We start from the raw sequence: 15834 nt of genomic DNA on the forward strand, positions 1-15834 counted from the left end.
GGGAGCACAGCAGGGCAAGCAGCAGAGGGAGAGGGAGAAGCTCCCCACTGAGCAACGAGGCCGATGGGGGACTCAATCCCAGGACCCTGGGATCATGACCTGAGCCGAAGGCAGACGCTTAACCAACTGAGCCACCCAGGCATCCCAGGAAAATATTTCTTACTGATTTCTTTTAAGCAGTTGACTTTCAATATACTTAGCAGAATTGCTAGGGAGTTGGCTTAATTTCATTTGCAGGGGACTCCTCATTTATCTTGAAGAAAATTTGCATAGAGGATATTGTTAAGTTGCCTTAAATTATAGGAGGTTTCATTTACCCTCTTGAAACAAAATTCAATTATAGTCATATCATTTTCTTCTTCTATTCTGTTAACCAATGTTAATAATAAGGAATATTTTATTGTTGGACTGTAATTTATATGTATTTTAATTCATTCAGAAGACAATGTCCTAATGATCTATTTTCCTTTAACAAAACAAAACACCTTTCCCCCTCCTCTTTGCTCATCTTGAGGCAACTGAGAAGCATTTTATAGCCAGGATTCTTTATAAAGGTAGTAAAGACAGGTCTTTTTTTTAAATTTGTTTGATTCTATACAGCATACCTTTATAATAAATGCTGTGTCAGAGCTATGACGTTTTCTTTCCCCTCCATTGGCATACCTACTAGAATTTGGAATAATCACTCATGCTTTGTATAGATAAATGATTGTCCTTCACATCTTTAAACTGAGATAGACATATGATCCAGGCTTAGCCCACCAGTTTCTCTGTTATGTAGAGCCACATGGGTAGAGAGAATGAAAGAAATCTCTTTGGGTAGCTGGATCTATAACAGCATGTAAACTCAGGAGCACTGGGATGGTTGTCCTTGGATGGACTGTGAGGGCCCATGACATGGAGAAAGCAGATCTATAAGGAGAAGATGAAGGAGGCAAGCAGGGAGGAGACAGGAGGTGACACTGAGACCTTTCTCCTCAGGAGCCCAATCCCCCATATGGCCCAGAAGCATTCCAAATCTTGTTACTACCTGAAAGTAGTCCTTATATTCTTTGTTAAATAACCCACTCCTTTTTGCTCAGACTAGCTTAAGTTGGCTCCTATAATTTGCAGCCAGAGAGTTCTAATTAAGGAGCCTAAGGCTGTCTTCTCATGATCTGAAGCTTACAAATCCGCTGGTACGTTCTTCTTCTTATGTTCTTCATTCTGCAAGCTGTTAATGTTTTTGCTCTTGAACTAGCTTTACAAACACGTTGCTCACATGATCTGCTTCCCTTTAGAGTAGGTAACACTTTACGCTGGGCACTAACAGATGGAATGCAAATGACCTCATCTTTCTTTAGCCGTGGCCAAGTATGGACAGGTTGCCAAGCCATGTCAAACAGGGTGTCCTTCCCCCCACACATCTCACACTAAGACAAACTTGCATGTCTCCACTTTCAGCAGATACATGCCCCTCCATTCTACACAGCATAGATATCATGAACTAATTATAATGATGATGCACACCACTAGTTTTCAGAACTCTCTTTACAGGATGGTGTAATGCAAAGTTTTACGCTAGTATATAAACTTCCATACATCGTCCCCTAGTTTCAAAATTTCAGTGTCACTAGCTAACAGCTATTGAGATTTTACTATGTGCTATATTTTCCCATTTATTTTATACAAATGGAAAATAAATTTGCTTAGGCTAGCTTAAGTTGCTTTCTATAACTTGCAGCTTAAAGGTTCTAATTAGTGAGTCTATAGGCTCTGTTCTCATGATCTGAGAATATCCATGGCCAGGTTCAGCCTGAGGGTCTCCAGTGGGTCTTCCAATAATTTCTTTCATTTAACAGGTGACTGTTACATAGAGTGGGGCATATATTCAATAAACTTCTGACTCTAAATTTACACATCCACCTGGATCACCACACTATATCATTTCCTATCATTCCCACTCACCCAATTTTATTGTAATGGTGTGTTATACCAATAAATCATGAACTTCTTCAGGGCAGTCTACATGTCTTACTCATTTTATTGAATGCATGAATGAATATATACATTATTGATGTAGCAGACATAAACAGCTATTAGAGTGATGGTTTTATCAAAAAAAAAAAAACCCACAATGATTTTAGTCCCATCTCTTTCTCTTATAAAAATGGCTTGAGCTTCTCAAGTCTTAGTTTTTTGCACAATTGTGTTATATGGACCTCTCTTGGGCGATTATGGATATTCATATAGAATATTCTGAATTCAGGGGCCCCTGGGTGGCACAGTCGGTTAAGTGTGCAACTCTTGGTTTCGGCTCAGGTTGTGATCTCAAGGTCATGATCTCAGGATCATGAGATCGAACCCTGGGTCGGGCTCCCCGTTTAGCACGGTCTGCTCAAGTTTCTCTCTCTCCCTCTGCCCCTCACCTCTCTCTGTAAAATAAATAAATAAATCTTTTAAAAAAATATTCTGAATTAAGTTTAAAAACTATGTACTGTTAACATATGAGGATAAAATATTACATTTAGGAACTTAATATGGATCAGTCATGCAAGTTTATTTGAATTTGAAAGAAATATAAAAGGTGACCTATATTCAAAAGGAACTATGTTCTCTTTGAAGCTGTAACATAATCTGCACCTTATGATCTCAGTATAGTACTTGAAAACATAAAATATGAGTATTAAAGGAGCTATTTCTGTGTTATTTGCAGAACGAGCATATTATTAACAAGAGAAAAAAAAACAAGAAAACAATGGTGACTGCAAATTTGCTGCACTTGATGGGGGACAAGTTGTGTCCATCCCTCTTTGTCCCGTTGTGCACCCCTTCCCCACATGTAAGCCCATGGCCTCTGCAGCTGGTCCCTCACAGCAGCAACTTCTCCACATGTGACAGACATACTGACTTACTATTTTCATTCTAAATTACAGCTAATGTGCTTCCAGGTGACAGAATGTTACATCTTTTAGGAAGTGAAGGCATTTTGGCTTGGTTTTTCAGGGGGCATAAGTCTTTACACCAAGTAAAATGTCTCATGTTGGCAGGCTCAAGCACTATGACTGGCTGTCAGGGAGAGATCCAAGGATTTCCAGCTCCTTTCAATCCCTGCTGAATAAAGTTATCTGCTTTAGCCCCAGCTGAGTCTGTCTCTGGATCCACAACATCCTTCTTTCTTCCACAAACAACTGCTACTTATTAGCCATGAATCCTCTAGCTCCGCCAATCGTTCCAGGAAAGCACATGTTACTTTCCAGACTTTCCTTCCTATGTCCCTTCTCAAATCCTACACTCAATATTGGTAAGTCCAGAGGTCTGATAAAATCATTAACAAGGGCTGTATTTTTGGATATTAACTAAAATTCCTATAAATTTCCAGCCTGATTTTTTTCATCTTTTTTTTTTTTAATGCCAAGCAACGCACATGTAGCTAAGTGAGAACCAGTATCGAACATAACCAACATGTTCTTCAGAGTTGATGCTTCATTGGTCACAGAGTTGTCAATAAATGGTGAATGACTGTATTGTAATGGCACAGGTCTGGGTCAGGCGGCTCAGCATAAACCACATGGTCTGTTTTATTTTTTATTTTATTTTATTTTTTTAAAGATTTTATTTACTTATTTGACAGAGAGAGAGCCCAAGCAGGGGGAGCCACAGGCAGAGGGAGAAGCAGGCTCCCTTCCGAGCAAGGAGCCCAATACAGGACTCGATCCCACAACCCTGGGATCATGACCTGAGCTGAAAGCAGACGCTTAACTGACTCAGCCACCCAGGTGCCCCTGATCTGTTTTATTTTTAATTTTTCTTTCTCTGTTGGCTCCTTTCTTAGATCCAAACAAGCTTAAATATCTCCTCTCTTATGTCACTCCTCCCTCCTTAAATACTATCTAGAATCTTAAGTTCCTTTAATGCCAAACTCAACTTATTGCAATAGAAATTCTACCCACATCACACCACTGAAGCCACTCAAGGATAACCATAGTCTCCATGCTTGAGGAGCCCAAGGATCCCAAGCTCGATCTTCTTGGAACAGTCTGTTATACACTGAATGGTTGTGTTCCCCTCAAATTCCTAAATTGAAGTTCCAACCCACAGTGTGATGTCATTAGGATGTGGAGCCTTTGGGAAGTAATTAGGGTTCCAGGAGGCCCTGAGAGTGGGGCCCTCATCTGGGTTTGGTGCTCTTACAAAAAGCGAGACCAGATAGTGCTTTCTCCCCCCTCTTCCCCTCTCCTTCTCTCTCTCCCCATGCTTGCACAGAGACGAAGTTATGTGAGCACACAGCTAGAAGGCAGCCATCTGCAACCCAAGAGGAGAGATCTCACCAGAAATCAACCATGCTGGCATTCTGATCTTGGAATTCTGGCCTCCAGAACTGTGAGAAAATAAATGTCTGTTGTTTAAGCACCCAGTCTGTGGGATTTTACTATGGCAACCCAAGCTGACTAAGACAGTCTCCTCCTTGGTTTCCAGGATACTGCAGTCCTCCTGTTTGCCCCATTCTTTTTGATTCCCTTGTGTTTATTGCCTTCAGGTTTTCCTTATTTATCTTCTCTCTCAAGTGCAAGTGTTCCTAATGTTCTTCCTCCTACTTTCTTCTTTTCTTATGTCATAACCACTCTTTTGGCCACTTTAAACATTCTGACAATTAAGCCTCAAATCTAGAGCTCTGGCTCAGACCTCTCTTTTGAGCTCCTGACTTAAATTTCTAAACAACTTATGGCTGCCTCTATTCAGCGTGCCTTTACTGCATCTTCAATTGATAAGTCTGAAACCCAGCTCATCAACATCTCCCCAGTTCTACATCTGTATTCTACCTTCATGCTCGCTGTAGTATTTTTCCAGTCACACAGGCTCAGATCATGAGAGCTGTATTCTAGTTTTTATTTCTTCCTTCCTCTCTGCAAACCAATAATCCAGCTCTAATGAATCAAGCTCAAAAAACTTTTTCATATTCATACCTGGGGTTTGATTTTCTATTTTAAAACTCTTATTTTTAAACTGTCATTTTATTAACTAGTCTTTCGGTAGTCAGTCTCTTCCCATAAAGCTTACACATGACCATAAAACATCACAAAAATCTTTAACGCACATTGCAGTTTATATAAAAAATACCTAAGCTGCTTCTTAGAACATTGATTATTATCAATTATGATCAATAATCTGCCCTCTTTCTGTAGGACAAATTTGACCACCACTACACCTCTCCATGTACTTCATTCATACCAGATTCCAAAGTGTGGCCAGAAAATGCATTCACATTTCTAAAGTTTTATTTACATGATATGCAAAATGGTCTCATCATAGCAGTTTCTCCTGCTGAAAAACATCCTTTCAGGCCAAGTTCAAATGCCACTTTTATTAAGAAATTTTGTCCTATCCTTCAGCAGATACTGTTCCATTAGCTGGACCTAATCTCTTTCTTCCCTGACACTCAAAATGTTATATTGTGGTATTATGGCACCTAACCCAGTATAGTTCTATTTTGTGTGTCTCCCTTACTATATCACAAGATTAGTACAGTCAGTGCCTGCTTCTTATATCTTTTTTTATCCTGAATAGTACCTAGCACCACATCAAGTACCTATGTGCTTTTAAGCTTACTGTTGAAACATGACTGATTGAATAAATGAATGATCAAACAGTTGATCATCCATAAATGTTACTATCAAGTAGTAAAATTCTATGACAAGTACTTAGATAAAATCTTCTGATATTTACTTTAAAAACAAGGGAATAGTTACAATACTTTCATTTTTTTACAATACTTTAAAGCCATTTATTGTGTGATTACAGGAAAAATAATTTCAAAATGACAGATTTTCTCATTTACAAGCTTATTACAATAATGACTGAGTTCTTTCTATGAAAGAAAACATGTTATTTCTATTTGATTGTCATGTCTGTTGGCTCCTTATCATATTTCCTTTCATAATCAAAGAAAGAAAGACAAATTAAAAGGCATACCCAGGGCATAATCATGAATGCTGCAGGCTTAGTGACCTCTACTTGTGGACAAAAAATGTTTCTCTAGCAGACCAAGAGGAAAATTTCCTCAGAGCATCATTCCATTTAGTATGTCACTTAGCTTTTGCAGTCAGTAGAAACATACATTCAAATGCTTAAGAAACAATTGCAAGAACATAATAATATTTTATTTATTTAGGAACCTAGGCTCTTTTTTTTTAAGATTTTATTTATTTGAAAGAGAGAGACTGCAAGTGGTAGGGAGGGCAGAGGGGGACGGAGAGGAAGGGGGAAAGAATCTCAGGCAGACTCCAGGTTGAGCATGGAGCACAGGGGCAGGGCTCGATCTCAGGCCCCTGGGATCATGATCTGAGCCAAAACCAAGAGTTGGTGGCTTAACCTATTGAGCCACCCATGTGTCCCTAGGAACCCAGGTTTTAAAATTACTTCCTTGTATCAATCTAATGCCTTTTTGTGATTGCAATTGTTTTTAGTTTTGCATGCAAAAGGCCATAGTGGTGAACCATCACATTTCAGCTCCATGTGCCATTAGATTGGCACTTGTTATTTACCCAGAAAATAACTAGAAGTGTTAGCTTGACATTTTGCATTAATATATCTATTTTTTAAAAGAAGCATGTCATGTACATATTTTAATTTTTCAGTTGCATAGTGTTAACTCATTTTGCTTAAAAGGAAGTGATAAGTAATTTGGATCTAAATGATTTACTTAATTATGAATGCCTAGGAATTTCTACATTTCTTCCATTGCCAAGAAAGAGAATTTTACCACTGTCTTTGTGTTAGGTTAAGCTTAAATATTTTCCTATCAGAATACATTAAGTTACTTCAGCTAAAGAAATTAGAGATGTCAAAGGCAATTATGCTATTCAATTGATCTTCCAGGGTAGGATTATGTTTAACTGGGCATCTAACTGTAGGTAACCCAAACACCCAATTTATTGGTTAAACTCCTCCTAAATTACATTTCAGAAAATGTAAAGCAAGTGCCCAGACTTTTGAATTAAATTAAAAAACTGCAGAAAACTTTGCAAAAACAGACCCACAACGTCATCCCTCCTAAGTATCTCAGAAACAGCCTCTTACAAGGATGTAGTCAGCTTGCAACTCCTCACGATAATATTCAAGCTGATAGATCAGTTGGAAGCTCTTCATTACGGCAGCTGTTGTGTGTTTATAGCTACATATGCAGACTGCCGAACACCCTCAGTGCACCATAAACGTAGGAATTACACATCCAGAATGGTAATAAACTCATTGGGTGATGTGCTCTCCAGAGTTTTCAGCCCCTTTGCTCCAGTTGGCAAAACTCTGCTAGATTTTAGTTGCTGTAGAAAAATATTAGATTGTTGTGGTTTTTGTAAGTTTGGAGACAAACCAGAAACATATAAAACAGCAATAAAAAAGGTAAAAACATAGGCACTGAGATTATTATTATTTTAAAATTACAGTCTCATAGAGAGTTATAAGAGAAGCCACAGAAGAATAAATGAGAAAAATAAGTAAATAAGTGGCTGTGTTCCATAGAAGGTTAGCCTCAAATGCTCTCTGTGGGTCAGCTCAGCTGTGTGGGACATCCTGCAGAAGCTACAGATCATACTAAGAAAGCTGCAGGCTATTAATTAGAAGTATATTTCCTACCATAATAATCTGAGAGTACTGATAAATTATAGCTAATAGATGAGCAATTTATTGTTAAACAGTACTTCCTAGAAAACCAATCCAATTTAGAACAAGCTGATTTCTCTCTTAAAAGCAGGATCTCAAATAAAATTGATTTCTAAATTCATAATAGCGAAAAGGATATTCTCAGGCTTATAAGGAAAGAAGTTCCATGTACAAGAAGATGATCAGAATGTACAATAATGCCTGGCTGCAAGAGGGTTGTTAAGCATTGGTAAAGTAACACCCGCTTATCCCAGCAGCAAGCACTGTGTACTATATTCATCAGTCACTGCTCTTGGACAGATACTTATGGAGTTCTATGCACAAGTGTATATAAAATCATTGGGAGAGCTTCCATAAATGCATATCCTTGGGTACCAAGACAAGATATCCAATCACATAGGTCTCTTCTTTCATTAAATGTTTAGAACAGCTTTCAGAAATGACCATGACCAAAAATCACGTGAAAGTTTCTGAAGAACCATAATAAAGGCAGAAAAATCAGAAACATGGAGGTGCATAATGGTAGGTGGTGGAATGGAACCCTCATAAAGCCATATGACATGGGACAAAGGAAATCTCTTAGTGTCTACAAACATTCCAGCTTAAAGAGTGTTTTCTCCTTTCTCACTGTTTCTTCCCACTCCCTCCCTCTTAATGAAAATTGTTATTATGCCATTTTACATCTGGACTCTGTGGCTATGGTCTATTATTTTTTTCTCATTTCATGGCACTGTTCATTTGCCTTCATGCTTACTGATGAATCTCTGCCAGGGGGCTGCTCCTGATGGCATGCTGGCTAGCATGAAAAGCCTGGCAAGGGAAAAAAATGACCAAGCAAATTTTACTATCAGTGTTTTATTTAGAACTTGAAATGGATACAGCAATGAGTAAGCCTGCATTATGATCTTAATCCTTAACACTGAAAAAATTATTTATTATTTGAAATAGTAATTCCATGGATTAAAAAATATATTTTCCCATAGACTCCTTCATCTGATCCTCAAACCAATTATATGATTTCTGTAAAAGATGCCCATGGTACTGCTTGGCAAGTAAAGATATGAAACACAGAGGTTTAAGGCACGTACATTTTTTGACATAAGGTAAGATGAGAAATTTCATACCAGTTAAGACCTAGGCAAAGACTATCTAACTAAATAGAATTACACTTACAAGTCATAGAATTTCACAGTGACTGAGTTTCCTCCCTTATAAAATGGGGGAAAATAACACCTATTCCCCTTGTCTTGCTGGCTTGTTCAGGTGGGTGAAAAACATATACAACAAAGTATATGTTACAATTATTTGTACTAAAATTCCTCATTTTTAAAGGACTGTTTAAAAAAATTAGCGCTGCTAATGGGGAAAATTGAGGAATTTTTGGATGGTTCAGTTACCTTTAGAACTTCAAGGATCCGTGTCAGTGTGGCGCTCCTCACCTTTATTTAGCTTCTTATTTCTTTTGGTGCTTTATGGCTCAGAAGCAAACCATTCTGGTTGTGACCTTGCAGTAGAAGTAGCACAACTCATGTGTAGCATTATGGAACATCTTTATTACAATATCCATTAATGCTCAATAAATAAGAGGGGCATGGTAGGACAGTTGCTTAAGGGAACTTATTCCAGGACAGACTTACTGCTAGTTGCACTCAAATTATGAAATAGTCAAATTTCCCCAGGTGCCTAATTTCCTTCTTTCCAACCCATGATTAGTAATGCTGAGACTCCAGAGTGATAAAAATAACTCAGAACTTTATTCAAGCATAGTTTAAACTAGAAATTAGAACTAGAGTTTGCATCTCAAACCCAGACCTCAGAGAAGTGTTGATGTTCCATAAAGGTGAGGAAACATGTAAAAGGAAAAAATTATTAGCAGAAAAGAAGCTGAAGATTCTAGGTAAAAATAAGGATATGCTCAGCTGGTTGTCACTTCATGCTCCTTGCTTTTTCAAAGGAATGAAAACAAAGAAGATCTTTAGTATTCCTACTGCAAGAGAATGTGAAATTTGGAAAAAAGGAGAAAAGATTAAGAAAGGAAATGAAAACTGTTGCGGAAATGGAAGAATATGATTTAGTCAAATAGAGAAGCAAAGAGAAAAGAGAGAGGGGGAGGTAAAGCTGGGTCAGATAACTCACTTGGCATTCCCTGCCCCTGGCTTCTTTCTTCGGAAAATGTTGAGGAAAGTGTTGGAGCGGCAGGGCAGCTTGCCATCGCCAACATGCATGCGGACTACGTCAGAGGTGGTGAAGGCACTGCGGACATTCCTCTCAGGCTTGGCAATAATGATGTACATCTTGGGAGTGAACATGCACCCCAGGGCCACCGTTACGCTGAGGCTCACTGCAAAGCAGGTGGTGATGATCTTGTAGTTGCTCCCAAAGTAAATGGGCACAAAAGCTAGCCAGATGATGCAGGTGGTGTACATGGTGAAGGCAATATATTTGGCCTCATTGAAGTTGGCGGGCACATTGCGGGTCTTGAAGGCATAATAGGTACAGCTCATGATGAGGAGTCCATTGTAGCCCAGAGGGGCCACCACACCCAGGTTGCTGGTATTGCAGATAAGGTAGACTTCCTTGATACTTGGGTAGGACAGGATGGGCATGGGGGGCTCCATGATGATCAAGGTTACCACCAGGGTTAGCTGCACACTAATCAGAATTGAGGCAATGATCACCTGGGCCCAGGCACTCATGAACCTGGGCTTCCGGGTGCAGATCTTCTTCTTGCTGCCAGCTAGGATGCGTGCAATTCGGTTGGTTTTGGTCACTAAAGCAGAGTAGCACATGGCAGAGGAGAGGCCAACCAGAAGGCGCTGGAGGTAGCAGGATGTGGTGGTAGGTTTGGCAATGAGAGTAAAAGGGCACACATAACCAAGGAAGATGCCAGCTAGGATAATGTAGCAGAGCTCCCGACTGGAGGATTTGACCACTGGTGTGTCTCGGTACAGCACAAAGATGAGGGTAACAAACAAGGTGACAAGTATGCCCAGACAGGAAAAGGCGATGGCTATGATGGATTCTATGTTGCTCCACTCAAGATAGCGCACAGGAATAGGTTCACAGCCTGTAATGAGAAAAATAGTTTTAATTATTTTTTAATTTTTTCTTTTCAAGCAGGCTTCATACCCAGCATGGAGCCAAGTGTGGGTTTTGAACTCACCACCCTGAGATCAAGACCTGAGCTGAGATCAAGATTCAGATGCTTAACGTACTGAGCCACCCCACCATCCCAAGAAAAATAGTTTTAAAATCCAAGATTTCTGCTGATCAATAATAACACTGCTTACTAGTTATCAGAGACATAGCTATGTTCACATCTTCCACATTTTGTGTTATTTTATTTCTTTTTTTCAAAGATATTTACTTGAGAGAAAGAGTGAGAGAGCACGAGATGGGGGGAGGGTTAGAGGGAGAAGCAGACTTCCTGCTGAGTACGGAGCCTGATGCTGGACTCGATCCTGGGACTCCGGGATCATGACCTGAGCCAAAGGCAGTTGCTCAACCAACTGAGCCACCCAGGCACCCAACACTTTGTGTTATTTTAATTATTTTTTTAAATGTCTCATTATTACACTAATATATATACACCATTGTCTTATCAAGACAATCGTATTCCCAAACCTGATCTCATCACAAGACTAATGTGACATACTTGAGCCTATAAAAATAATCTTTTCTCCCAACACCAGCTCCCCTCAACAAACATGATTTCTGCAAGCCAATCAGTCAGTGTCAACCTTTGCTTCTGATAATCACCCAAGTAGGAACAGACTCAAGGCAATAAACGAGATCCAGCCATTCACAAGCACACAGTCTTAATGATCACAGTGGTCCCTCTCTCTTGTGTGTCAGGAGTTTATCTATGTCAAAGTCTCAACCTCGTCCTGGGAGAACTTCCGCTTCCTCTAAAAAGTCACATTTTAATCCTAAATCTTCTCATTTCCTTGCAAATTTTAGGAAAATGATTAGATAGATAATTTAGAATAAGAAGAACTATTATGGGGGGCTTTTGATAGAACATATTCAATGAATTAGAATATTTAAGAGGGGCTGTAAACAAAGAAAGAGATAAAATACTGAATAGTCAATACTAAACTTTTTTAGTTGGCATCCTGACCTCCCTAAATAAAATTCAAATTCCAATGTAGTCTTTGTCAAGGCCTTTATAATCTTCTGAAAGCTAGCCCTCTTTTCATTCCTTTTTCTATGCAACTTTACCTGGTTTTGTAAATGAGCTAGTCTGTCCTTAGAGTTTTTATTAGAAAAGAATACTACATTTTATATTTCTAAAACACAAGTCAGATCTATGGAAGTCAAATTAAAACCCTGGTCTAGAGCCAAATGAAGAGCTATAATTAATGATTTTCCTGAACTTCAGGGATACAGGCAAAATATTTTCTGTAAAATTCAGGATTTTTATTAGATGCTTATTGTCGTACACTGCAGATATGTACCAATTAACTCAATTGTTAGCCTCATGGAGTAAAATGTTTTAAAGCAGCAGATTAGAAAACAGAAGATTTAAATAACTTAGTGGTATAAAGTTTAAAAAATAGAAAATGCATTACATAAGGCAATTTTGAAAGCTTTTCTTTCAACAAAGATGCAAAATTATAAACTAAATAAAAAGATAGACTTTATGACATCTTCAAACAATTCTGAGGTAGACTCAACACCTGACAAGAAAAACTATACCTTCTCTTTTTGTAAATGGGCTCAGACCTGAATTAGGGGAACGAAACAGAAAAAAATGTTAAAATGTAAAATTACTAACTTAGAAAATATCCAATATGTGATTAGACATTTCTAAATATAGTTAAAAAGTAAATAAGCCAGAAATCAATATAGTTGTGGATCTTTAGGTAAAACAACCAAAAGAGCCTCTATTCTCTATCATCTGGGAACCTGTAGATAAGGAAACCTATAGATACTTCAAACAGAAGTGTCATTTAAAGAACCAATGTCCCACATTAGCTAAAATTCAGGACTACTACTTGAAGTCTGTCCAGTGACTTAACTCCATGGCAAACACTGGTACCCAAGAACTCCTTGTCCTTCCTCTGAACTCCCAAGGGAAGCAATACCTCTTTTTTATTGATATAGGTGTCTTTATGTCCACCAGTAATCTCACTATTAAGAGAACATCAGATAAATTGGTTTAATAAAACCATAGAAATGGTGAAAATCTTTAACAATCTTATGCCCCAACCGACAACTGGTACTTTGAGATTATTATTAGAAGGATACACTATTCTCTGTGACACAAAACCCACAATTTTAATAGGTAAGATTAACTTCTAGACAAAATGTACTATGGTTCCCTACAGATGATCAAATTATAGCTACTCTAGTCATGAAAATACCTACATTATGTATAATTAAAAAAATTATCTAAGGAATATGTTAGCCCCAGAATCCCTATGGATAAAAGACTTCACAGAAATAGGAAGATGGATTGGAACAGAGCACATAAACATATTGATTATCTTTTTTTTTAAAGATTTTTATTTATTTATTTGAGAGAGCGAGAATGAGAGAGAGAGACCACATGAGAGGGGGGAGGGTTGGAGGGAGAAGCAGACTCCCCACTGAGCGGGGAGCCCGATGTGGGACTCGATCCCGGGCCTCCAGGATCATGACCTGAGCTGAAGGCAGTCGCTTAACCGACTGAGCCACCCAGGCACCCTTGATTATCTTTTTAAAAAATTTTTTATTGTTATGTTAATCACCATACATTACATCATCAGTTTTTGACATAGTGTTCCATGATTCATTGTTTGTGTATAACACCCAGTGCTCCATGCAGAATGTGCCCTCTTCAATACCCATCACCAGGTTAACCCATCCTCCCACCCCTCTCCCCTCTAGAACCCTCAGTTTGTTTCTCAGAGTCCATTGTCTCTCATGGTTCCTGTGTACCTAGATTATCATAAATCTTTTGTGTAAATATGAAAATGATACACCATAATCTAGATGTATTAACTCAACAGCATAGCACATAACAAAGAACCATTGCTCATTGTGGTAGGCTCACTGTAAAAAAAAGGTACTGTAAAAGTTATAGATACTATAAAAATACTTAGAAATATAATAGAAATATTTTAGAGATTATCCTGCTAAGCAGACTGCTCTGACTAAAAATCCTAACAAAAGTATCTCATATAAAACAAATAATTTATGATAGTAACAAATCCATGAAGAAGTTCAAGTATTCAATTATAGATATACAAAATGTGGCCAGAAAAGAAGTTCTTAAAAGAAATTCCAGAAATTTCATGACTGTGTTGTAAGATTCATGAAGATAATGTCTGACAAAACCAGAATGGCTATCTGAGAGTACCAGATAAAATATCTACCAGGCATTGGCTAAAATCCTGATGGAACAAATGAAAGAATTCATTTCAGTAGGGACACACTGGCCACAAAATTAAACACTATTGGGGAAACATTTCCAGGATAGCAGATGTGGCCAGTTCATGCTTCATTTGTAATTAAATCAATTAGGACAAATTGTAAAGGTGGAGGCATTAACTGAAACAATTGCAAAAGAACCTCTGAGTTACTCCAAAGGGACTGTATACAGTTTTCCCCCTCTATGGTTTGTGAATATGTACTAGTTTAAACAGTGTGTTTATTTTGCAGATGGGTTGAAGCATTCTGTTGAAAAGCCACAATACTTACAAAGGCTAAAATATGATTAGATTTTGTGGTCTTAGCACATTCCAAGTGGTCAATCTAGTGATATGGGAACATTTTCAGTGGAACACTTACTCATGAATTTAAATTATGCAAGGCTGTCTTCATTCCCAGCCCTCTGGACAAATGAAAAGGAACCTTTATATTGGTGAAGTTTACACCCCTTAGTGATTTTAAACTGAGGTTCTGCAGAGAGCCTCCAGAAGCTGAAAGCACATGGAAGTTGACTGTTTACTGACGAAGTTTATAGCAAGCTGATGACTATACAATGGTCTTCTGTGCAAGATCATCTGAAGAAGAGTCCTACATATATCCTATTTCCTTTGTATACTCTTTCTTACTCATACTTCTTTACTGATTTAAAACTATATAAATTTGAGTTTGTCTTTAGTGATCTCCTTACTAGTAATAAGTATTTGCCTAAACCTATGTTTTACTAGACAATCATTAACTCAAAAGTCAATTATATCAAGCTATTGTTAGGTATATCTCACACTTCCAATAATGATATTTTTGTATATGCAAAGATCCCACAAGTTCAGATATTTGAAAGGACTCAGAAGATTCATAGAACATACTCATGTAATGTTTTTTACTTAAAGGCAAAATGTATAATATAGTAAGAGAAAGACAGTGCAGGTAAGCACCAAGGGGCAAAGGGATATCCCAGTGCAAGCTCTCTAAGATCCTTACTCTCACAAGGGCACACTTCATCTTTGAACCAAGAGCTCAAGGCAGAAGTTCCCAGTGAAGTCTTTTAATGACTTTTGGCCAAATAAGCCTATCTAATATGCCAGCTGAAATCCATCAGTAAACAAACTGATTTTGGTTGTTACTAGTGGAGCTTCAAACTCGAAACTGCATATAATAAATATCAGTCCCCTTAATGTAGCCAAGAGCCAAAGAGAGGTAGGTACTCAGGCATCTCCACAGATAATCAGAGGCGTCCAAGCCTAGCTGTAAATTAAGCCTAGTCTACACAGTGTACTATACACAAATGAAGAAAAATATGCTTATGTTAGGAGATGTAAGTATTCTGTAACAGTAGCATTATGTCAACAACACCCCAAAACAATATGCTTACAACTCTACTGTGATTGCTTTATTTCTTGTGAAGATCCTAGATTCTTTTCCTTATGGGGAAACCAGACTTTTCAATGACAGTCCAGGACCACCCAAAACAGTCACCCGAGGATAGGGACTGATCATTTATTTTGAACCAGCTTTGTTTTCTCCTTCTTTTTCTTCTTTCCTTTCCTTCTTTTTTACTTTTTTTAAACATCCTAAATCTGAGAAGTGTTAGCTTTGATTCCTTGAGAGAATTTGCTGTAATATCCATATTGTCCATATATATAATATAATATGTAATGTACTTTTTTGTCCTGTATTTGAGGTTTAAAGAGTTGTCAAACCGCCAGATGTGTTTGGGTATCACAAGCCTGGAAGGAGTGGGAGTTACCGTCAAATAGTGGTAATGACTGTCCTGGCCCTACT

The 15834-nt window shown here is 38.1% G+C and overlaps 1 protein-coding gene across 3 annotated transcripts in view; it reads right to left on the reverse strand.

Annotated features, from left to right (window-relative positions):
• GRM1 (glutamate metabotropic receptor 1) overlaps nucleotides 1-15834 on the reverse strand; it is a 432450-nt gene that overhangs the window by 32861 nt on the left and 383755 nt on the right. For all 3 annotated transcript variants that reach the window (XM_028103377.2, XM_028103378.1, XM_028103379.1), the window contains exon 7: nucleotides 9778-10708. In XM_028103377.2, coding sequence (XP_027959178.1) covers nucleotides 9778-10708 — 931 coding nt within the window. The remainder of the gene's footprint in view (nucleotides 1-9777; nucleotides 10709-15834) is intronic.

This window comes from Eumetopias jubatus, unplaced genomic scaffold, assembly GCF_037043125.1.
Source record: "Eumetopias jubatus isolate StellerSeaLion01/CBP00866 unplaced genomic scaffold, mEumJub1_p1.0 scaffold_6, whole genome shotgun sequence".
NCBI lineage: Eukaryota > Metazoa > Chordata > Mammalia > Carnivora > Otariidae > Eumetopias > Eumetopias jubatus.